Source organism: Hippoglossus stenolepis, chromosome 11 (assembly GCF_022539355.2).
Source record: "Hippoglossus stenolepis isolate QCI-W04-F060 chromosome 11, HSTE1.2, whole genome shotgun sequence".
Classification (NCBI taxonomy): Eukaryota; Metazoa; Chordata; class Actinopteri; order Pleuronectiformes; family Pleuronectidae; genus Hippoglossus; species Hippoglossus stenolepis.
Window position 1 is genome coordinate 17,878,173 of NC_061493.1, and position 24,081 is coordinate 17,902,253.

Sequence of the window (24,081 nt, forward strand, 5' to 3'; positions counted from 1 at the left end):
ATTTTACATCTTATTCTTTATTGTGTGTGTAAAATCTTAATCTTAAATATTTAAACACGCGTTCTCAGTCGTTTCCACCTTATATGTCTGTACATGTTATAACAGCGGTCTCACAGGATCTATGAGCAGTTCAAGAACACGGATCCTCAGTTTGTGTCAAACCTCACACTGAGCATGTGACCGTCACATGACACGGACGCTGTTGTTGTAGTCAGTCAGCTGTTCACTCGGGACATTAGCGCGGTGAGTGACTCCTCTTCTTCACCTCGTAACAAACATGGTGTCGTGCAGCAAACACGTCGGCTGTCCACCTCTGTTGTCGTAGTAAAGTTATCGCGTCTGCAGCGCTTTACATTCTGACTCAGAGTGGACGAGAAGCCATGTTAGCACAGCTAGCACAGGTTAGCATACGCAGTTTGTTTCGCTAGCTGTTGCCAGGAAGCGCTCAGCCCACGTCATTTCAACTTCACATTTATTCACGTATACGTTGTTTTTGTCCACGACTTTAATTCGAGTTAATGTCATCGTGTGTCGCCGTATCTCAGCTGTCGGGAAGACTCATCTCTACCTGTCGTGACATTGGGTTAAGCTAGCTGCTAGCTTGACCTGAAGCTAGCGGCTCCAGCTTCAGCTGTTGCTCCAGTCTGTGAGCTGAGCTAAAACACGAAACCCATTAAACTTCTGTGTGAGAACAACATGTCTGCCACACGTCGAACTACTTTGCGTTAGTGGTGGATCGTTTTTAGCGCAGGACTGTTTTCCTGTTAGCTCTGTCACTGCTAACCCTGCTAGCTAAACAGTGTTGAACACATCACTGCACCTTTTCTACTGGTTTCTACCTTTTTAGTATGATGTAAACACTAGTGATGGCGAGATGAAGCTTCATGAAGCAATGAAACTTTCCATCCAATTGGTTCACTCATGGGCCGAAGCTTCATGGGGCTTCATTTGCTCTACTGTGCCATCTAGTGGACAATAAATGTAAAACAGGCAGAGTGATTATAATGACACCATGGCTTTGGTGTGTGACGCTTTGAATTGAATAAATGATGTTTGTGATGCCAATACATAAGCTATGAACTTATTAATATGGTGTCTGTCTTTATGATACAATGGCGGGGTCAAAAGGGAAAGTGCGAACCCATTTCCTGACTCAGTCACGTGATACGGCCGGCTCGCGAGACTTTCAACGTCAACACATACGTCATCAACACAAGCCTCGATACGCGCTTCACACAAATCTTCCTGGATTACTCGACACACGCTTCGAAGCCTCGACACGGAAGGACACGTCACTGCCCTCTAATGTTGTGACACTGTTGTGTTTCCATCCAGGTGTTGTTGTGTTTTCATCCGGACACCTAGTGTTGTGTAGTGGATCTGTATCAACATGGATATCCGCGGGGCGGTGGACGCTGCAGTCCCCACAAACATCATCGCTGCCAAGGCAGCCGAGGTGCGGGCCAACCTGGTCAACTGGCAGTCCTACCTGCAGTGAGTACAGCCACGCATCGTGTTCACATACCCTGGATACTTTTAATGGGTTCTCCTGTCCAATCTAACTCGATGTAATACTGTGCAGCCTCAGGTCCAGATGAAAAAACTATAATCAAGACATGGCCCCAAATATAATCAAGGACACAACACATATCCTCCCTCCGAGTATCAGCTCCTCTCCTCAGGCAGATGGTAGAAGGCTCCCCTTTTCAAAGACCCCTTTATTTCACTGTCCTTTCGCCCTGAACACCACCTAGGCTGAAATAATGAAATAACGTTTATGTTCATCCCCCTCGTTGACCACTCTTTTATATTTCATTATATGGACATTTTAACTATGTACAAAAGTGTCTGAAGGATGAATGTATTTGATTATGTTATTCTATTGCTGTGACACTGTGGTCCAAGGCAATTCCCCCACTGGAACAATAAAGCTTATCTTATCTTAATACAACTGCCTATTTTCTGCTTTTGTTACCACTATAAGAAAGGTAACCTAATCATATTTAATGTTTGTAATTGAGGTCATACTAGAAGTTGTTGTTGTTTACACTCTTCTGAACAATTTGGATCGTCATATTGTATTAGTTAAGTCAGCATTTTTAAAGACAAGTAAAGCTCTCATGCATCAATCTGTCAGAGAGCAGTGTGCGAATCTAAAATCTGCTCTACTCTTGTTCCTCTACTGTGATTCACTGTCTCGAGTGATACTTCCCTTTTTGAGCCAGTGTGTTTTTAATGCAGTAGATCTGACTTATGACTCATATTATCACCCCTACAAATATGATCCTATTACTTGATTCCTTCTTTAATTTCTTATGGCTGTGCGATGACCAACAATAAAATCCTGTCTTCATGGACCATCCATTGTGTGTTTTTCCTTAACTAGAACATGTGGTATTTACAGGTTAACTACCATTATTGTGCAAGCTTCTCTTTCAATTAGAAGCAGCATGCTAGTGACAATTCCTCAGTGTGAGGGTCAGTAGTACATGTATGCAATGTATTGCTCCAGTACTTTGTACACAAATTTGTACACAATTCATAGTAGCTTGTGCTAAAATGTTTGTATCTCAATCTAATTTCCTTTAGGAGTCAGATGATTTCAGCAGAGGACTGCGAGTTCATCAAGAAGTTTGAAGTGGCCCACTCTGAGGAGAAACAGGTCATTCTGACCAATGAGGGACATCAGGTATGAGGGCCTGCACTTTAACTGCACAGAATATAAGCAGTGTGTTCAACATGTCGGTAGACACAGGAGCTATTGTGTCTTTCTGAGTTTCTGAATATCTGTTTTGCTTTTGCTCAGTGTGCCAAGACCTTTCTGAACCTGATGGCCCACATCTCCAAGGAGCAGACAGTCCAATACATCCTGACTCTGATTGATGACACCCTGCAGGTACACAGACAGACCCGCTGACTTTGGACGTATAGGACATGATGTACATATATAGATCACATCGTTTCACTCCCACCAAGAGTTTTGATTTAAGTTTTGTGTGCATTCAAACATCTTCTCTGATGTCAGTAGCAATGACAGGGCAGAATGTTGAAACTTGGTGGTGCCTTTGCAGACATACCTGCTCTGGAAAAGTATTTAGAATGTGTGAAATAGAAATGTGTATAAAGAGATACACTTTTTACTTTTTAATTAAGTCAGGCAGACCAGGCTACTCATAGGAAAGCATTTGCTTTAGCTCAACATAAAGCTATGTTGTCAAACATTTTCCCTCATGTAAAATCAACAACTAATGTCAGCATGTCTGCACTGTTGATTTATTATGATTGTTGTTTTCTTAAATTAACCAGTGGTGATGATATGTCTTTCATAATGTGCCACCAGACTGTGACTGATTTTACTTCTTGACTTCTGTGATAATCACTGTCTAATTAGCATCTGCCAATTTATTGTATGTCTCTCAAAATACTCAATCATTTGCTTGTAAAGATGGATTATGTGCGATGCAGTCAATTAGTTAATATCCAAGAACTCATCCAATATTTTATTTCAACTGTCTCTCAGGAGAACCATCAGAGGGTGAACATCTTCTTCGACTACGCCAAAAAGACGAAGAACACCGCCTGGTCATATTTCCTTCCCATGCTCAATCGTCAGGACCTTTTTACTGTCCACATGGTGAGTTAATGGATGATGTCAGTCTGCACTGGCGAAAGCTGTGAGGCAGTAGATTTCTGCTTCATGTGTCCATCCCACTTTATTGAACACAATATCTCAAGAAAGCCTTGAGGGAGATTCTTCAAAATTAGCAACAAATTTTCACTTTTCTCTCATTCACATCCAAAAGGTCAACTTCGTTTTTGACATCATGACATTGTGCAAAGTTTCTTATTCAAAATCATGACTCAGGAATAAAAGGGGAGGTTGTGATCATGTTTCCTCCAACTTGAGTGGCTGGTGAAGGCATACAACTGCAGAGTGGTAATCGAAGTTTATCGTTTGCAAAAAATCTATCCACTCTCCCTGTGCACTGTTGAAGTGGTGCACGTAAAACCCTGTGCAATCCCGGATTCCAGAAAATCCTTGACCATTGTTAAACGTTATAGACTCTCATCAGGGACATGGATTGAACAAGGTAATCATATGTGCACAGTGGGATGTGAACAACGTTGGGAAAACAAGCCTCGTCCATGCTAAATCCTCAGCACAGTGTGGTATTTGTAGTTGCTGACATAAGCTAATTAAGCATTATCATAGTGTCCTGATCTTATTTTTCCAGATAAAAAGGTTGTATTCCATTAAATGCTTCACAGCCATGAATTTTTCACAGACTGCTTCTGCTTCTAATCATAGCAAGGCATCAATTAGTCCTCACAAAGCAACCTTACCCACGTTTCCTTGAACAAGCAATTAATGTAATGATTCTTGCCAGAAACCCTTAAAAAAAATAACGGATAACCACCACACGACATACTGAGTACTATGATAGGGCCTAATTAAGAATACCAGCGAGATTGGCATCCAGCAGGTGGACATAATGTGACCCAAACTATGTGACACTACACGACAGTCACTCCAACAATGGTGCTGACTCTTGTACAGCCTCAATACTCATCATCTCCTGGGGAGGAGGAAATTGGAGAACTGACTTTGTTCCTGTCTCATCACAGGACACATTAGTACTTAACAAGCTGAAGTGTTAAATTGCAGATTTCAAATGTCAACTGTTGGTAGACTGTTCAGTCAAAGCAACATGACTTTGAAATGTCCCTCTTATATTAGGCTGCAAGGATCATCGCGAAGCTGGCTGCGTGGGGCCGTGATCTGATGGAGGGAAGTGATCTGAACTACTATTTCAACTGGATAAAAAGTCAGCTCAGTTCACAGGTAAAAATACAGAATACACATAAAGTCTAACTGTTCATGTTTTTCTTATTTTATGGTACCTTTTCTTTGACAGAAAATTGTGTTTTCCTTCTGTTTTATTAAACTAACAACAGTCTATTACAGTACGGTGTAATTAGTAGTAGTTGTATAAGTGTGTATGTAATATACTGTAACTTCTCTGTTTCTCCTCTTAAATTCATCATATCATGGGTCTTTCTTTTCTTAGATATCGGGATATCAGCTTCTTAAAAATGTGGCTACCTCTTTCTAATGGAGTTACATTTATTTTTAAAGAGTGTTATTCTCTATATAAGATAACTTCTAATATCTGTCCCTGTAAACATTGTCTGACTTAGTATAATGTATGGAATCGCATTGATTTGAGCTGGCTTGTTAGATTTTGAGATGGTCCAATAAAGTTTGCACTGTAGGTGCTGGCTTTGCAATGGCAGACGTGTGCACCAAACACTGGGCAGCTAAACCTAAACTGCTTCTTATAATTGTGTTTAATATTTATTAATCTCTTCAACAGCCAAGCAGCAAATCACTCAGCAGCCGCTGTCTCTGAATTGCATTTGTGGTCAAACTTGCAGCACAAGCTGTGTTGTTCCAGTGACACAGTAACTCACCTCCAACTGTGAACATTTCTGCCCCTGTTCTTTTGCTTATCTCTCATTAGAACCTACATGGTACAGGTCCAGAAACAAGCTCAGGAGCAGGAACAATTTCCCCCAGTGAAGTGAGTATAAGTGAAGTGCATCTTTGGTCAACCTGGGGCTTCCAGGAGGATGAAAAAAGGCAGGATCTGTGCAAGCTGCAACGATTCAGCTGTCACTGGACTTTCACTTCTGTTCTTTCCCCGCTTTTTCTCTGTCATCCTGCTCTTGCACTCGAGTTTGTAATCAATACTTGTAGAAAGATGGAGACCAGCATGGTGTTTCCTGCCACTGGTTGTTTGCAGCTGTACAAAATTGCATGTCGTAAGCCTCTTCACCTTTATGCTGAAAGTGCATGACGAACACAGCTTTTGCTGTAAATTAGGATAACAAGGTTAATATGAAATTGGATCAACATTTGCACAGCAGCAGCATCCTACCATTTTATATTCCATACTGTGTCAAGCATAGTTACATTATTCTGAGAAATGTACTCTAATAACTAATAACTGACAATCATCTTTATCATTTTCAACCAGGTAACCTCTGCTCCGCCACTCCTCTGTCCTCACTGTTGCCCGTTCCTCTTGCTGGACTTCTTTGCTTTTCACCCTTTTCAAATTAACAGATTAATACAATCTATTTTCTCCTCTCAGCTTCCTCCACTCTAATCTCAATTTACATTGTTCTGCTCAGGTGTGATGGGACACCTTTCCCTGCTATTGCTCTGTATTGTACTACTGAGTCCGTGATCTAGCATGTGTTCATGTGTATAGACGATAGACTGCATGTGCAAGGCCTCAGGTTTGATAGCTGATGGTAATGCAAGTTTTGGACTGGTGTTCTTCCATGTGCTGTCTCTGCTTGTCAACTACTCAGTGTTTCAGAGCTGCATTGATTGTACTTGACCTTCTAACATTTTGTTTGTTTTCCTAATTGCGCAGCTAAGGCTCCCACCTCTGTTTGAGCAGATGTTTGCCTCTGTCCTTTTCAGAGCTCTCAGTATGTCCAGTGTGTGGCTGGGTGCCTTCAGCTGATGCTGAGGGTGAATGAGTATAGGTTTTCCTGGGTGGAGGCTGATGGGGTCAACTGGTGAGTAAAGACTCCTTATGAACTTTACCTTTGCTATCTGAAAATATATATATATTTTAAAACCTGTAACTCAACAATCAAATATGTTAATGATTCGATATATAAATACATCTGTTATTCATGCTCTGGTATTTAAATAATTTGACTGGCATTTACCATATCCTCAAATATAGATAACTTATTGATTGCAATAGTTTTAGATCTGTCAGCTCTCAGTAAATTAGCAACATATCAATGTAAATCTAACCTATTTGAAGAGTTAGCAGCAAAAGTAAAAGTACTCAGTGTTATTGCATCATTATTCATTAAATAATCTATTGTAAAATTTAAAAAAAAGCCACTGCTATCATGGTGAAATCACCAACCTGATGGAATCAAATACAATTTAAAGGGTAATGTGAGTCCAATTAAATGTTCTGAGCTCTCAGCATGGCTCTGACTTGACTCATACTGGATAACTTACACATAAAATAATTTATTAACTACATTCAATTTTTAAAAGCCACTGTACAGTTTGAATGTTCTCTATTTTACACCTACTTTATTTTTTATGTAACTGGCCCAAAAAAAACATAAATCAAATCCACCTTTAAAATCCACCTATGTAAAACTGTCCTTACTTCATAATTTGGATCAGATAATTATTGCCCATCTCTGCACTTACCAGCTATTTCTGCAAATGCATGACTCGCTGTAGTTATTAGTACTGGTCTCTGTATTTTGAGCAACTTGTCCGTTGCTCCAAAGACTGTCTGAACATTTAATTTTCATCCATTATCAGAGATAATGGATAAGCAGCATGTAGGCACGTCGCTCTGAAAGCTCCTCTATTAGTGAACAGGTGGTAGATGACGATGTCCTTCATAGCACTTTTCCCTTTTTTGTTTTATTCATATGATTTTTGTTTTTCTGTTTAAGCATCACAGCGGTGCTGAGCAACAAGTGCGGCTTCCAGCTCCAGTACCAGATGATCTTCTGTGTTTGGCTCCTGGCCTACAGTCCTCAGCTCTGTGAGCAGTTGAGACGCTACAACGTAGTGCCAGCCCTGTCCGACATCCTCCAGGAGTCTGTCAAGGAGAAGGTCACCCGAATCATCCTGGCTGCCTTCAGGGTATGTGGAGAGTTTTTCAGAAGTTCAGTGTTTTGCTTAAATGCCATTTTCACACTGAAAATAATTTTACCACACTGACTGAATTGCTCGTCCATATTGTGGTGCTTTGTTAAAACCAGTGGTTCCCAAGGGTTCCGCAGGATTTCTCATATTTTACTGTGTATTTGGTTTAACAATTTACCTCAGAAAAACAAGGTAGCATTTACATATAAGGGACATTTCATATTCGTCTTCCAGATGTATAAAATGAAAGAATTATATTAATTATCTTGAATGTGCAGTTACATAACTTTTCCAACTATGTATCCAGGTAATCAGTGGTCAGAAAATAACGGTTGTTAGAGCAACTGATAGAAACATTTGTCGCAGAAGAAGAACACATGCTGTATGAACATGTATGAAAAAGGATTAATTGCTGTGTTGGCCAAGTCTGGAAAGCACTGGTCTAAAAGTCCTTTTCTGGCAAAACTCAGAACCATCAAACTAAAACAGAATACCACTTAGCATTTTGAAATTAATTGATGGCGAGGTCACCGCTAATAACAAAGCAACAAAGGGAAACCCTGAAACGTCTTCAACACCAAACTTACCTCACAACGTGTGTGTGTGCCTGACATAGAGAAGGGGAGAGCTACGTAAACACGAAGTTGTCATGTCGATTTTAAAGAAGCTGTAATCAATCAAACATTTTTGAATATTTTCACCATTGTTTTGCATGTTGCTATTTTTCCCAAATGTCCTAATTATGCAAATGATTCTGCTCAGCCCAGGGGACCAAAAACAGACTTAAATTATCCAGACCATCTGGAAGTCTTTAAACACATCGTCAAAGGCAGTACTGAAGTGTTTATGATGTGTTCGCCCCCATTCTAATGCTGGTACTTAATGTTGTTCCAGTTGTTTGAAAAAACAATCCAATCCTGCTCCTGAAAACATCCCACTTGTTTTCACACACACCCTGTCAAAGATAGACCGACTCTAAACTTTTATTGGCACTGTTTGCTCTACTTGAGTCAGATGCTGTGAACAAACAACAGGCTCTTTTTAGAAAAGAAGATATATGTAGTCCACTGCAGCTCTGCCCTGAATGCAGGCTGAAAGGGTTCAATCAGAGGATCAGTCTGGGTCTGACGCCAGTTTAGTGTCACTCCAAAGTTTTGCCACTCGGATTTTCTGAGTTTCTGGGAGTTTGTCCAGGGATCCTGACTCTAAAGCTTTTACAATACTTGAACATCGTGTTCTTGTTACAGCTCTGCACTCATCTCCTTCACAGCTCACTCACCAGTTTATCACTATGGTTGATCTGCCCCGGTGGAAATTCATAGGTCGTGTGTCTGTTTACATATCAGTCATGTAAATAAACGTTAGGATTGTGTAATATGAATAAAAGCTTTTCTCACTGTATATATTTTATATGGTGATAGACATACATACTGGAAATCGGTTGTTTGGATTAACATTACCAGGCAGCAGTATTGTCTTCAATCTCGTAAACATTAGAGTAACCACAACATAAACAGTACACTGATATTTTTATTTCCTCATGGTAAGTAGTTATGTTGTCAAGGCCAAATAACTCATTTTTATTTCATAGAATAATTTAAAGTGAAACTGAAAAAAACTTTTAATGTTTCAATGCATCGTTTTTTATATTCTTATTTGACATGTTTGTTATTTATAAATTAATTTAGTCGACAGCAAAAAAGAAAATAATGAGCATTTCTCACCATAATGTCGCACAGGGTAAAGCTTGCATTTTCAAATTGTTTGATTGCTACAGTGCTAAACCGTAGATATTTAACATCCAGTTTTCCATTCAGACTGGATCCTTTCAACTGACTATTTACTTATTTATTCTCTGATTGATTGAAGTAGTGAATATCTAATTCTTCAAACAGACTGATCACCTACGATAAATAACTCATCAAATAACTTGTCTGTGCTCCTGTTCTCTGACAGAATCTCCTCGAGAAGTCGTCCGAGCGGGAGACTCGTCAGGAGTACGCTTTGGCCATGATTCAGTGCAAGGTGCTGAAGCAGCTTGAGAACCTTGAGCAGCAGAAGTATGATGACGAGGACATCACGGAGGACATTAAATTCCTGCTGGAGAAGCTGGGAGAGAGCGTGCAGGATCTGAGGTACCGAGTGGACTCCATGGCACGAATAATCACTCCAGACTATTTATTTAGTATTTAAAAAATAATTAAATATATTGTAGTTCTAAAAATGAATCTGTCACTTTCATATGAGGCCAATTTCTTTCCTAAAAACATTTTTCTGTAAATTGTGAATGATCGGGGAGCAGATGACATTTCCTCTTTTTCCGAGGAACAAAAAACTATGATGCTCCTTGGACTGTGCTCTTCTCTTTATTGAAAATCCTTTGAATGTTCTATCTCTTTTTCTTTTTCATCTACAGCTCATTCGATGAGTACAGCTCTGAACTCAAGTCCGGACGCCTGGAATGGAGTCCTGTCCACAAGTCTGAGAAGTTCTGGCGTGAAAATGCCGTCCGTCTGAACGAGAAGAACTACGAGCTGCTCAAGTAAGATAGAGCAGATTCTGTAGCAAGGCTTTTTATTTTCTACAACCAATTTTTAATAACATAATAAATATTTTAATTAATGTTTTAAAATCTGAGTTTTGACAGATTGGCTAATGTCAAATGCTGTTGGGGTTTTCTTATCTGAACATATTTTTTACCAGCAATCTATAAAGTAAAAAACCTGATTTATCCGTCTCGTCTCATCACCTTCCTCTTTGTATTCAGATGACATCCCCGTCTTAAATTACCCTCAATTTCTTTTTGTCTCTTTCCCTAAATCTCATCCTCCCTTTGTCTCACTTAGAATCCCAAGGTTTCCCTTTTTCAGAGGATCCTTGTTTGTCATATTCTTCGATTAGAGTTTAGGTTTAATCTCTGTTTTGAAAAGAACATTAGCCTTGATTTACTGAGCAATCTGTGCATTTGTATGCATTCTTTTGACGCAGACAGACCTCACCATTTAAATGCCTCTCCTTTTGTCTGCCTATCTTCAATAGGATCTTGACGAGGCTGTTGGAGGTGTCCGATGATCCTCAAGTCATAGCAGTTGCGGCTCACGACGTTGGAGAGTATGTGCGACATTACCCACGCGGCAAACGGTGAGACATTTTTCAGTGAAGACCAAATCAGTCTTAAAGATACTTTCTCTTTCAGAATAATTTGAAATCACATGTGGTACAGTCCTGTAAGAGTGAGCAGCACCACTTACATGTGCTTCAACAGATTAAATTTCCCTGAGGCCTTTGGGTATAATTATGTCAAAATATATATATATATAATCTTTTCTTAAGTAGGTCTAGAGTTGAGGTTTGATATGTGTTCTTCTTTTTTGTATTTATTTGATCATCAACCATACAAATATTTACATAAAACATATTTTTACAACACAAAAGTTTAATTATGCGAGACCGACTATACATAAAGATGGACGACATGACAGCTCCCTAAAAGGGATGCCGATGCATCTCGATCGCCACCTGGTGGCTGGCTACAGTATTGGTCATAAACCCTTTCTCCTCCATGTTAGTGGATGGGACAAGGACCAAACTAAAAAGTCAAAAATAGACTTTAAATAGATTCTTCTCAAATATTGTTTCTGTCATTTTAGTCAGTTCGCATCACACTGATTGTTCAAGTGCACTTTTTTAAAATGGTTTTAATTGGTTATTTGATGCTATGAAAATGGGTTGAAACATTATGATTGACAGCTGAGACTGACTCATTATTGGCAGAGCTTGTGTGTCACATCCATCTTTATTTACTCTATTTACAACAGTGTGTGTTATGTGAGGCATTAACAGGTGATCTAAAAAATGTGTTCCATGTTTCTGGCCGTTTTTACAATATCCATTGTCCTATGTGTGTCTGAAGATGACCATGTTTGTTAAAAATAAAGAGACTCTCTCTATACATATTCTTTAGGCCTGTGACTCTGTGTGAGTGACAGATCATTAATGTTTTTTCTTCTCTAAACCTTCTTCTCTTTTCTTTTTACCTGTTGTCACAATCTCAGGGTCGTTATTCCCCCATGTCCAGCCCTATAATGATGATTACACTAAGTTGGCCCAAAGAATGTAACAGTACCAATGCATGTACTTCCCTACTTTCAGACCATTTACTGAATTACCACAAGCACTGCCTCATAAAGGCCTGTTCCTCCTTTCAAAGCACGACATCCTTTTTCAAGGCCGGTGACCTTTCATGAAATACATAGAACATTTCAGGGACTGGATTAAATTACCTGATGCTGGACCAAACCGAATGAGGAAAATAGGACCTTTTTTTCTGTGTGAATTAAAGGCTGTCACCCATAATGCCTTTTATTCCTCCCATTTCAGGGTGATCGAGCAGCTGGGTGGAAAACAACTGGTGATGAATCACATCCACCACGAGGACCAGCTGGTCCGTTACAACGCCCTGTTGGCTGTGCAGAAGCTGATGGTCCACAACTGGTATGAACCCATTAAACCTGATTTATACAATTTTCTGTTGGAGGTAAACTACTCCTCATCCGTACAGTGTCATGAGGAAAGCTCTCCCTCAGTGGACACATACCTTTTGAGAGGGAAATATCAATACCCTGCATTTACATACTGATGATCAACAGCTCTGCACACAATCACAGATAATGTCATTGATTTGGGCTGATTAGACGTCTGCTTGGGTTGAATATGAGCAGCGCTCCGTGGACTCAGTACTGATGAGAACAATCAGTTGGATTAAAGCTAACAGCCGATTTGTTGAGATGTCACTCCAGCTCAGTCTGTGTCCTCAAATCGAGCAGAACATACGAATCCTGAAACGTTTATATACGATACAAAAACAGTACTACAATTTATCCGTGTAGTGCTTTTAACAATGCTCCAAGACACTTTACAGAGGTTTAAAATATAATGGTGGTTGTTACATTAGAATTTAAATCTTTGTTATTTTAAGACATTTCTAACATTCTATAGTTAGACATTTTTGGAAATGTGGTTATTCCCTTTTCTAAGATTTAGATGAGAAGATTGATTCTACTTTCTTGTCGATAAATATGAAGTTATAGGCAGCAGGTGCTTAGCTTAGTTTAGCGGTGACTTTGAATCCAAGTCCATGTTCGCTAAGCAGCTAAATTCTAAAGCTACAAATATGATGTCGGTAAACGTTCATTTATCAGCTGTAAAATGTCTGTATCTGCGGTTACTGTTCTTTCATAACTAAATATGAAGGATCCTTATCAAAATATCCTTGTTATTTAATTTGTATGTGTAAAAGCTGAGGTATTCTCAAATACCCTCAAATGAAACTCCTCACCAGCCGCATTGCAAACTCTACATGCTTTTCTTTTACTGACCAATCAATACTTTGTCTTCACCACTCCACCAATTTTGATTCTCTCAATCAGAACACTCGAGTAACCATCCTCTTTTGTGTCTTTTCTGTCCACTGGATTGCTTGGAAACACTAAAAATCAACAAGCAACAAGTGAAAATGTGTTGGTTTTGCTGCCGCTATCTAAAACACACTCGACTCCCTGAGCAACTGTGGATTGAGGCTTTGTGTGTAATATCGGAGTGTAGTGCTGCTTCCCATCTAAGTGATTCCATGCACACAGGTTTTTCACTGAAGTGTGAGCAGTATTTATCCACTAGAACACAAAGGGGTTTTCAGTGTTGGTATTGGTTACTGAGGAAAAGAAATTAAGATGTGACATTCATTCAGAGTGCTTCACAAAGTAAAAAGTGCAACAAGAAGACAGCAACACGCAATACATCAAAATACCAATAGTACAAATTAAATAAGATAAAATAAGAATAAAATCTAATTTGCTGGGATTAAAAAGGTTATCAACTCGAAAAGAGTTGCATTAGAAAGCAATATGTATTTTCCCTCTCAACTTTAACTCTGTAACTTCAGATCCATGAGATTTAATTTTTTTTATCTACAAGAGAATTAAATCATTTTCTGATTTATATACCTGCATTTTCTTCTGGTGAATAAAAGCAAGAGAACAGGAGTACTGTCATCGAACACACCTTTATACTTGAGTTCCTTTGATTTAGCATGAAAACAGATATTTAATCCATCCCAGGTTTCTTCATTTAGCTTCATTAATGCAACTGTGTTTCGTTTTAAAAACCCAGCACACAAATCACATCTTAACACTTTCACTTCTTGTATTTTCTTCAACATCTATATCTTATTCGTCCACGCACTGTGATGAACTGCTGGTGACAACATGCCGTACGTGAGCCATTCTGATGCGTTAATATATCAGCTTTTAAAGAGACAAACGTGAAAAACACTGATGGTTATTGTTCTTCTTAGTTTTCCACTCGTTTGCTCACCTTGACCTGAACTCTTATGTGGAGCGGGGTTGTGTCGTCTCCCAGTGAATAGCCTGCTGCCTGCGTGCTGCATTACAACACAAATATGCGAATGCCGTTGCAGAACGAGATATCGATCGGCGCTCGTGTTCTTAAAAAGCCGAGGTCTCCATTTCTCAGCGAAGTGGCTGATGTTTTCAAAGCGCTCACAACACCCACGTCACCTGAAGGGAGCTCCTATGTTGTTACTGTTTCCACAAGATCTTCTCATTGTGTTCACTGAAGGTCCCCGGCCCCGCTGTCATGACAACAGCACAGATGAATGTGTGAACTGGAAAAACTACAGTTATTTTATCCATGTGCACTTTAGTCTGCTTCGTTAAGTCCTTATTGTTTTTGTGACAGTGATAGTGACAGTTATATACTTTAAGCCTGACATTTTAAGGCTAAAATAGTCAAATACACTACAGCCTGATCGATATAGACACGCAAATATATAATAAAACAGATTTTACAGAATATATAAATTCTGAAAATATTTTTTAAAGATACATTTAAAATAACTGGATATTTTACATGTGAAAATGTAAACAAATGCACATCTCTTCTGTATTTTTTTATTCTCTAAAACAAGTTTTCATATTAGCAATTATAAGCGCTGAATCAATTTGTCTGTGAAAGGTTCATTTCAACCTATTTATATTGGTTATAGCTAATGAATCAGTCAGGTTCTAAAATACATTATAAATCACACATTGAGATGCGATGTGAATTCCGTGTGAACTTATATTTCTTTTGTCAACCTTTAGTGAAACTGTCATGAAGAGAATGTGCTGTTGATTGAGTGCTGCATATTTCCTAGATAACATGGTTGTTATTTTTATTCTTACATTAGAGTTATCACAGCTTCTCATATGTGCAAATTGTGTCATGCTCGTTACAAGGACGCACTGCGGGGAATATTTGAAGCAGCAATATCAAACCATTCAAACACAATGTCTTTCTCAGGCCTTTTTAAATCAAGGATGTTAGGAAGATGTTGTTCCATCTCATCTAATATCTGCCAAACAGGAAGATGAAATGATGTGAAATGAAAAGGGTGATTATCGACACACAGTCAGCTCAAAGAATCGGAACAGTACAAATGGAAAAAAAGAAAGTACAAAAATAGAAGTGTATTGCAAAATAATGTGTGTTGTGGCTGAACCTTGGTTTGAATTTATTTTTTTGCTTCGGGCAAAATAGTTTCCCAAATGAGTAATATCCTGAAATGTGCCGTCAGGTGAAAACAGGAGAAAACAGACCGAGTGCAGCATTTCAGCAGATTGAAATTACAGCGTTTATTTGTGTTGTTGCTTTCAACGATGTGATAATGTAACTCGCACCTTTAGCACCTTCCTGTGCAAAGACTAGGTAAAAATTAGCTTTATTGTAAATTAGGTATTTATCATCACCTTTCATTAGCTGCTACCATCTTTTTTTATAACAGTATAACCTGATTATTTCCTGTTGCACCTCAGTCAACTTGATAATTAATAAATAAATAAAAGGCCCAAACTTTGCTTTATTCATTAAATATTTATTTCCTCATGTTTCTCCCCCAGGACTGGTGTTGCAGTGTAGGTATTAGTTTATTCAGCTACGTGCATCAGACAGCTCCCGTCTGCAGAACATTTACGACACAACTCTGGCTTATCCTTCCACTTATTGCCATCTGCCTTTATTAGCTCGCTGGCTATTCTCTGAATCAACATACAGCTGCTATTTGCAGCCCAGCTAAAGGTTATCACTGACAGCTCCAGGGAAGTGTGGAGATTTGTGATGGTGGAGGATTTCTTTTTGTTTCCTCTTAAAAGCTGAAACACTGAGTACATACTTCACAGAAACAGGTGACGGAGGCTTAAAAGCTGCTGTTTGATAGATTTGAATTGATCCAGAGCAGGTGCAAGGATGTTGTTCCACAAAAGTGAAATGCACAGATTTGACTTTTGAAAAACGATTTAAAGTCTGTACCTGCTTTGATGTTGTGTTATAAATCCATCAGCTTGGGCTCAGCAGTCAACAAAGAATCAAAAAACTGGCGTGCAGCTCACTGATGAGCAATATTTGGTCTTTTGAGGTGGAGGGACCTGAAAAGAAAAAGGAAAATATGCAGAAAAGTTCAGAGACAAAGAATTTGAAAAGTGCTTTTTTTCCCCCACTGACTCCTGTATATTGTGCTGTTATCAACCCGCTGCTGGGATTCATACTTTTGCTCCTATTTGTTGATCTGTAGAAAAACAGAACAAAAAAAGCGTATATGATGTTTATTAGCAGTCACGGATCTTAGCGTTCATTTTTTAAGGAAGACATTATTTCTATCCTCAGAAGTTCTTTCCAGCCTTTTCAATGTTTGGGGTTCTGAGAGGCATTTGATATTTCTGTTAGCATTAAGCTGAGTGTCATGATGGCAAGTCTGAAAATGTTACTGCCAAGAAAAAAGCGTGAAGAAGAAGATCTGTGACCTTTCAGAATTCTGGTATGTTTTAGTATTTAAAATGTCATCATGTCTGGGTCAGAATGAGCAGGAGAGTCTTTCTGGAAACCACAAGCTCACTTTAAACTTAAAACTGATCTTTAAGGCCATGATTACAACCAATGGAAATTGACATGGCATCATGATACCCAGGAAGTATCGGACGGACACTTGTAAACAAAACTTGTATAATAACCTAGAGGAAAGAACATTTTTAAAAAGCATCTTACGTCTCCTTTAAAGGACATTAAAGGCTCTAATCTACACTCTAATGAAATTCAAATTCAGGAGTGGTGTGAATATTGGAAGTGAAAAGTCGAATCTGTTGTCTTTCTGTTTCAGGGAGTACCTCGGACGACAGCTCCAGTCCAGCGACCAGCAGCAAGCTCCGACCGGGGATCGAAGCTGAACTGTGCACGTGTGTTTGTGTATTCTTGTGTGGATGAGTGTGTGCGTTGACCGTTTTGATCGTCTTCAGCTCGTTTTGTGTAACGATTTGAAAATCAGAACCACGTGGTTTCCTGCTCCAGCTCCAATGATCCTCGATGTTACCTGATTTGACTGTCGTGTTTCGTGACGTGGCCCCTCGGCTCAGTGATGTGTGGTGATTGAAGTCCAACTTTATGTCTGTGATAATGTACAAAACTGCGAGTTATTTAAGTCTGTAACCTGTGAAACATTCTACTTGTCCTAATAAAGATGCTTGTCTATGGTGTTCCTGTGACACGTCGGTATTTCCTGTGCAGGATTCAGTCGTGGTTGAGGTCACAACTGCTGAATGACAAAGAGATTGACTGAGATTAACTTAATGACATTGACTTTTCTTATCAGAGCGATTTCAATTCGTTTCCAAGTCGTGACGGCCGTGCACGTCAAGAACGGCTGAGTTACTCTATTTATTTTGCTAAGTGTTTTATTTTTCTCATTATTTATCCTTGTCTGGGTTGAGGATGCAGCTGAAGGTGAACGGAAAAAGCGGTAATTAATCTATTCATGTTCATCCCTTAAACTGTTCAATCCTTCAAAGCTTCTACGTGTAACTCAATGTACTACAAATATTCAATGGTCATGTTTTTCATCCAAACTTTGCAATCTAAAGTACTTCAGAAAAACAGCTCTGGCATATTCTCTGCTTTAAAAAACATTTCTCTGACACTGATTGAAAAGTGTAAACATACTTACATGCTAATTACTGGGGTCAACTAAACTTCTTTACATGTATTTGCTAGACTAAATGGCAGAACTATTGTAGCGTGTTGCATTAGACTGTACATGTACATCCATTTACACCACTTACCATTTGTTGGTTGCGGTGAGGCTGGAGCTACTAGAAATCTCTCTTCCATGCAATTGTTTTGCTAATCAAAGGCATGTTTTTAATCTTATTGTTAAAGGTTCATCAATGTAAATGTTTCATTTAGTTTTCCAATGGTAGCACTTTATAGACACAAGAAAACAACCCACAAATGAATCTTATCAATTATTCCTATACCTGTCTGGCTCTCCAGACCGCTTCCTCTTCATGTGAAGAGTTATCTTTGTTTGAAAGACAGTAACACCTCCTATTCCCCTCAACATATCATATATATAGTTCATAAAGATAAGGTAACATTGGAGCTATTCTTCATCCACAGTCGACACATACACATGCAGGTTGTTTTCATGTCAACAAGCGGGATGTATTGTAGGAAGCCTTGAGCTTTTCACTGTCCTTCATTAAACGTGACTATGAGTTTCCTCACAGTCATTTCACAGTATTCACAGCTTCTCCCTGAGTGTGTGTCTATCAGAATTTCAATTGAATCTGAGGTGTGAGACCTTCCCCCCCGCCCTGCCCTTGACTGTTCGCAGTGCAAATGCTTTTCACAGCTCTGCCTTCACTGTTTCAGCTCATTGAGCACGAGCGCACACACACAAACTGCAACACGTTATAACTACACGGCGACAGGAGACGACAGCTGTTAGAATGAGTTTCGACTCCAGTAATAGGAGCTGTTGACTGAGACTGGAGTTTTGAATGTAACTACAAGAAACGGTGCTCAAGGCATTTTGTTTTTGTACCATCTCTCCCAAATTTATTTACAGTTTTTCCATTTTTCCCTGTAATGAATCCCTGTAGAACAAAAACAGCTCCATCAATGACAACACTGGAGCCCTGGGTATAATTATACTTGTTTTGTTTTCTCAAGAATTTCACATCACGACTTCTCTTGACTTTTTCTGTCAAACAGTCCCATGATTATTGAGTAAACGTCTGTTGACTGTCAGCTACAACAGACACATTATTAGAATAAACACTAATAGGGAATAAAACATATTTAGTGATAGACATTAGAATGGCATGCAGTAGTGCTCACACCTCTGCCAAGATCCACAAATTATTCACTCCATGACAGTTTCAAAAATGCCTAAATCTTGCCGTGAAAAAGAAAGAACTCAAACATACATGGATAAGCCCTATTTCCCATCTTTGCACCAAGTTTCAGGCAAATCCCTTCAGTAGTTTTTGCATAATCTTTGCTGACAAACTGAAAAATGGACATGGGTGAATACATGTGTTTACAGAGCGTGGTGACTTCCTGCTAGAGGCTGCAAGGGCTTGAGACATTACAAGTCAACTTGCATTGTGGGTAAAGTAGAGGCCAGAATGTCTTTTAAAAATACTATGAAAGATAATATCTTTTGTCTCTGCTGAATGGAGTGCGACTCTAATCTCTGTGTTACTGTGTGAATTACTCACAACCACAGACCCACAATCAGGCCCTAATGCAGCATAATGGAGATATTACAGGTTCTTTTCATTCAGTTGCTGCTTTTAGTTTGCAAATTATCAGTGTCCCACTATCTAATAACCAGACCTTAATAAAAAGGCATTATCAAAAACTGTTGCAACACAAAGTGTCCGTACAAACAGTTCAGTTCAATTTTGGTTATTTAAAAAAACGTGTATATTTAATGGGCTGATACTTATGCGTGTGTACCATTGGGTGCAGGTCCAGACTCTCTGGCCTTGGAGATATGCACTTTACTGAGTGCTCCTCTCGTTAGTATTTACAACAGCTCCAGTCTGCTCCACTCGCTCGGCTCACATGGCGAGGCTGGCAGCAGGATACCCAGGAGCAATCAGCTGCCAGATGCCCTCAGTGCGGAAGTGAAACTCCACGAGACGGGTTTCTGATTTTTTCTTCAACTCTCGAGGTCCTCGGTCAGACTGAGAACGTCCAACCTGAGGTAAACTTCAGTCAAACACACCATCAGTCCTCTGAGCTTTAAAGAGATCACCCCCTACAGTCACCTTTCAAATGACCCCTCTGTCCTCGCAAACTCCGATGAGCTCGTCCCTCGTGCTCTGACCCCTGAAAGGTCTGGAGAGCCGGGACCAGGCTGGGACGTACAGAGTCAATATTTATGTAGAGAGTCGCTGCCTCTGGCTGCAGCTGCTCGGCCCTGCTCTCCTCTCTGAGCGCTTATTTACAGTGGCCGATGCTCTGAGCTCCCTGTGCACGCTCACCTGCAACATACCCCGTGAACTCTTGCACTCTGAAGCAGATGGATTTTCTTCCCCACTGCCCTTTTTATCATGCTACCCACATTTGTTGTTCACGGTCAAGGCAGCGGTTGAAACTGTTTTATAGATGAAACTCCCCGAGGTGATGTCTGCTTCATTTTGTGTCCCAACTTTTCAATCAAGTTTTGTTCCCTCTCTCTCTCTCTCTCTCTCTCTCTCTCTCTCTCTCTCTCTCTCTCTCTCTCAGATGGATGTTTTGTGTCTGGATATTTAATAAACATTCAGATGGTTTGACTTCTGCTCTCAAACTGTTCATGTTCCACATCTTCGTCTGCTCGGCCTGGCAGACTTTTAATGAGCTCCCTGAGAGAGGCGTATCGTTGCCCCTGCTCCGTCGCACAAATCCACTTTAGCTGCTCGCAACCTTGGCCAGAGATGGTCCGTTCCCATAGTGACGATCAAAACAAGATTCTGCCGGCAGCCACGCAGCGTGAGGCTCGATTTAAGGCTGCATCTAAGGAAAATCACAACTAGCCCCTGCAGAGAGTTTACATCTCGCTCTCATCATATTATGTGTGACATTACGCTGCGGATACGTCCCGTGTCTCGTGTGGTGAAATGAACTGTGTGCTGCATGGACACTGGGATTATCCAGAGGTTTTCACAGCCCGACTTCCTGTCGCTTGTGACCGAGTGCAGGTGCTCAGTAATCATCCTCCTGTTGGTCTGGGTGCACTCACACGTCGATAGATGGAGGCTGCACTGAATCCTTGTAAATGACTTAGCTGTTGAGTGATCTGTTGAAACACAAACAGTGAAATCTGGTTTTACTGGGTCATAATGGATATTTTGAATGCAGGGACCCAGAGGGTGAGACACAAAAGAGTGAGGAAGAAACTCATTTACTTTTGTCTCTGCTGCGGCAGTGGCTCGGGGGGTAGGGTGGGTCGTTATCTCGTTTCACTCTGCGGGTCGATCCCAGTCCTCCCCATTACACATGCGCAACTATCCTGAAAAAATAAATTATGATATAAAGTATTTTAATATCTTGTTTCAAGACCAAGTCGACCCCAAGTTCCCTCAAATTGCCACATTAAAGTTTCACTGTTAAATGAAAGCTCCAACACATCATGTCAATTAAATGACGTCCAAAGAATAGATTTATTATTATTATTGTTATTATTATTATTTCTTGAATTCTTTCAATTTCAGTTCCAGTTTCGGTTTAAACCAATAAAGGGAATAGTGACAATTCCATGTGTCATAATCCCATGCAGGCAAACACTGCATGTAAACAAGTATTAAGTCACATAATCCAACACATGTACAGTCGGGTGAAGATGTCAAACAGTAATGAACAACTGGGAGAAAAGTGTTCAGAGGGCGAGCGTGTGTTCTGTGCACTTATTAAGAAGTTCAGTGTTGACAGCATGAGCCTCCCCTGATTGGTTCTATGCACAACGAGTTCTGCGATTTCAACAATTCACTTCACTCAAATGTCAGCACTGCCACTAAGAGCAAATGTTCTCTGACATCATATGGACAGGCGTGACCCAAAAGCAGAGAACAGTTTGTTCCAAGGTGTCGTCCACGAGGCAGAAACACGGCGTCGGGGCCAAATTGCAGCTGAGTTCTTCGAGGGGGACGATAGAACAGGCGACGATCACATTTTTCTCAAACCAAGTCATTTTCATCTGGAGCAGAATCAGGCCGAGCTGAGGAGACGACACCATCTGGATACCTGTGTATGAAGGTGATGATCTCTGCGAGGCAGCATCTGCATACAAAGCTATTCTTACAGAAAATGAATTGTGTGAGAGCTCTTCAGGTGTTTGTGACGCCTCTGCTGTTGTGTCCATATGGAAACACCTGTGGAGATATGAGGCCGTTTTATTCACGTGTTGGAATCTGAATACAGGACAAGGCCAGATACCGATATGAATATTCTAATCCTCCGAGTGCTTTAGCTGAGAATATTCATGTTTTCTCACGTTGGAAGGTTTTTTCTATTAAGGGATTATTGAATTGCCTTTGAATAAAAGGGAAATAACTGATGTTGCAGTAAACTGACTGGAATCAGCTGAGAGTATTATCAAAGTAAATGTAGATATACTGTAAAAAAAAAATCGGATTTTACAGATTATTACAGGTTATACTGTCAAATATCTATTATCTTTTTTTTAACAATTTTAATTTCTATGTTTTTACGGCAAGAGGACAGCAGGAGAGCAGCTGCAAACCTGCCTCAACAAGACGTCTTAAATACTTCTCATCTGCTCCTTCTGACCATGTGGGCGGTTTTCAAATTGGAGTGAGACACATCGTAATTAGACAGTAATCGACTGGCGAGGCTCAATCTAAAAACCTGGCGTTGGCATCATCACTTGGGAAAACTGAGTGAAAAGCTGAGTATGAAATCACCGAGCTCAGTAATATTGAATACCTGCCTTCATCATGAAACCATTGACTGATGTATTTTATTAAACACACAGCATCTCATGACGGCAAAAGACAAACGTGGATTTATTATTTTTGACCACTGGAGGTTACATAACAAACATTTCCTCTCCTCCTCTGGAACTCAAATAAAAGGACCTGTTTCGAGTGCCAGAGGAGCAGCAGCAGATCGTATCTGTGGGCAAACAATCCTTTGGCACCATGTCATTACCATTAAAGGTAAATACTGTCACCGTGTGTTTTCTTTTCCTCCACCGGGGCTCTCGTGTGACGAGAGGGACGCCATTCACTCTTGATCCGCCGCCGGTCCAAGGTTCAAGTGGCACCTCAGTAAAAGTTGCATCAAATATTTGCACTGACAAACACAGTCGCACTCTGTCTCCAAAAGTGGAGCCGGCACAGACCTGAACAATAGAACCACACCGACAGAGAGACTTTGTCACTTAAGCAACATCTGGCCTTGATGGGTCTCTAAGCAACGAGAGTTCTTGCATAAAGGAGGGAAGGGAAACAGCACCTGCTTCATTATGAGCTGGAGTCTTTGTCTTATCTGCTGAGGGAGAAGAAATGGGAACTGGGGGGGTTTTATTTTAAAGCTCATCTGTGTGATGATACATTTGGTCTTTGCCGTGGGGATCATTTCTCGATCCATGTTTCAAATGTGGAGCCAAAGTATTGAATCAATAATTCAGATAGATAGATAGATAGATAAGGAAAGGAGGAAAGTAGTAATGGATAGATAGATAGATAGATAGATAGATAGATAGATAGATAGATAGATAGATAGATAGATAAGGAAAGTACGAAAGGAGTGATGGATGGATCAATGGAGGGAGGGAGGGATGGATGGATAGATAAAGGATGTGAAAGGACAAATCTCCTCTCCAGTAAAACCTATTCTGTCTATAATGGAGTGAAAACCTGCCAATGAGGTGATGAGTAGTTTTCTCATTCAGTCCATGTCTAAAAGTTGCCTCTTGACACCGGGACTCGTTTCTCCCTGCGCCGTTTAAGGCATCGCTGCAGGCTCGTACACGCACGGGTTCAATCATCCTGTGAAGGCTGCAGGTGAAGTGTCCTTCGCACTGGATGTCTCCTCGACCCCTGACCGGAGTCTGCATGTTTGCATTGCAGAGGTAGATCTGAAAGGAGTTGCTAGGGAACGTCTGATGACAGCACTGATGGGAATTTAAACATTTTTAAAAAGATGTGAACGTAAAGTTGAAGCAGACCTGGTTTTACTACAGGGAAACTTGGAAACTAACTCAAATAGTATACATATATAATAAGAAGATTTATTTAAATTTAGGAATGAGCCAGCCGGTGTCTGAATGGGAGATTTACGCGCGTGAGGGGTCATTTCCTACGCGTTTTACCAGATTTTACGCACAACAACAAAAAAACAACTCTGAACACAGTGTTGAATTAAGACTGTGTGATGAATATATGTGGCTGTGGTGTGGTGAGAGCTGTTCTGCTGGATACTCCTATGTGTTGTTGGCTCAGCCTCTGATGTCACTGAATGAGCAGTCGGGCTTCGAGTGC

General features: G+C 40.1%; 1 protein-coding gene across 3 annotated transcripts; it reads left to right on the top strand.

The window, feature by feature from the left end:
• Positions 1–92: 92 nt before the first annotated feature.
• Positions 93–17,286, top strand: atp6v1h (ATPase H+ transporting V1 subunit H). 3 transcript variants are annotated; one of them, XM_047342003.1, is made up of 14 exons: positions 93–243; positions 1,336–1,494; positions 2,590–2,689; positions 2,807–2,896; positions 3,521–3,634; positions 4,739–4,843; positions 5,523–5,582; positions 6,494–6,591; positions 7,510–7,702; positions 9,662–9,840; positions 10,122–10,247; positions 10,745–10,846; positions 12,086–12,199; positions 16,914–17,286. In XM_047342003.1, exons 2-14 carry the CDS (start codon positions 1,391–1,393, stop codon positions 16,978–16,980), a joined length of 1,452 nt encoding a protein of 483 aa, XP_047197959.1. In that variant the 5' UTR covers positions 93–243; positions 1,336–1,390; the 3' UTR covers positions 16,981–17,286. The 3 variants fall into 3 exon arrangements, with proteins under 3 accessions (XP_047197959.1, XP_047197960.1, XP_035025839.2); XM_035169948.2 differs by lacking the exon at positions 93–243 and adding an exon at positions 251–401; XM_047342004.1 differs by lacking the exon at positions 5,523–5,582.
• The last annotated feature ends 6,795 nt before the right edge of the window (positions 17,287–24,081 follow it).

What these genes read in the sequence shown, in the direction of transcription:
- atp6v1h (XM_047342003.1), top strand. Translation starts at nt 1,391, where the DNA reads ATGGATATCCGCGGGGCGGTGGACGCTGCAGTCCCCACAAACATCATC. An exon ending in GAGGCTGATGGGGTCAACTG is followed by an intron (nt 6,592 to 7,509) that starts GTGAGTAAAGAC and finishes TTTCTGTTTAAG; the next exon opens with CATCACAGCGGTGCTGAGCA. An exon ending in AAGAACTACGAGCTGCTCAA is followed by an intron (nt 10,248 to 10,744) that starts GTAAGATAGAGC and finishes TATCTTCAATAG; the next exon opens with GATCTTGACGAGGCTGTTGG.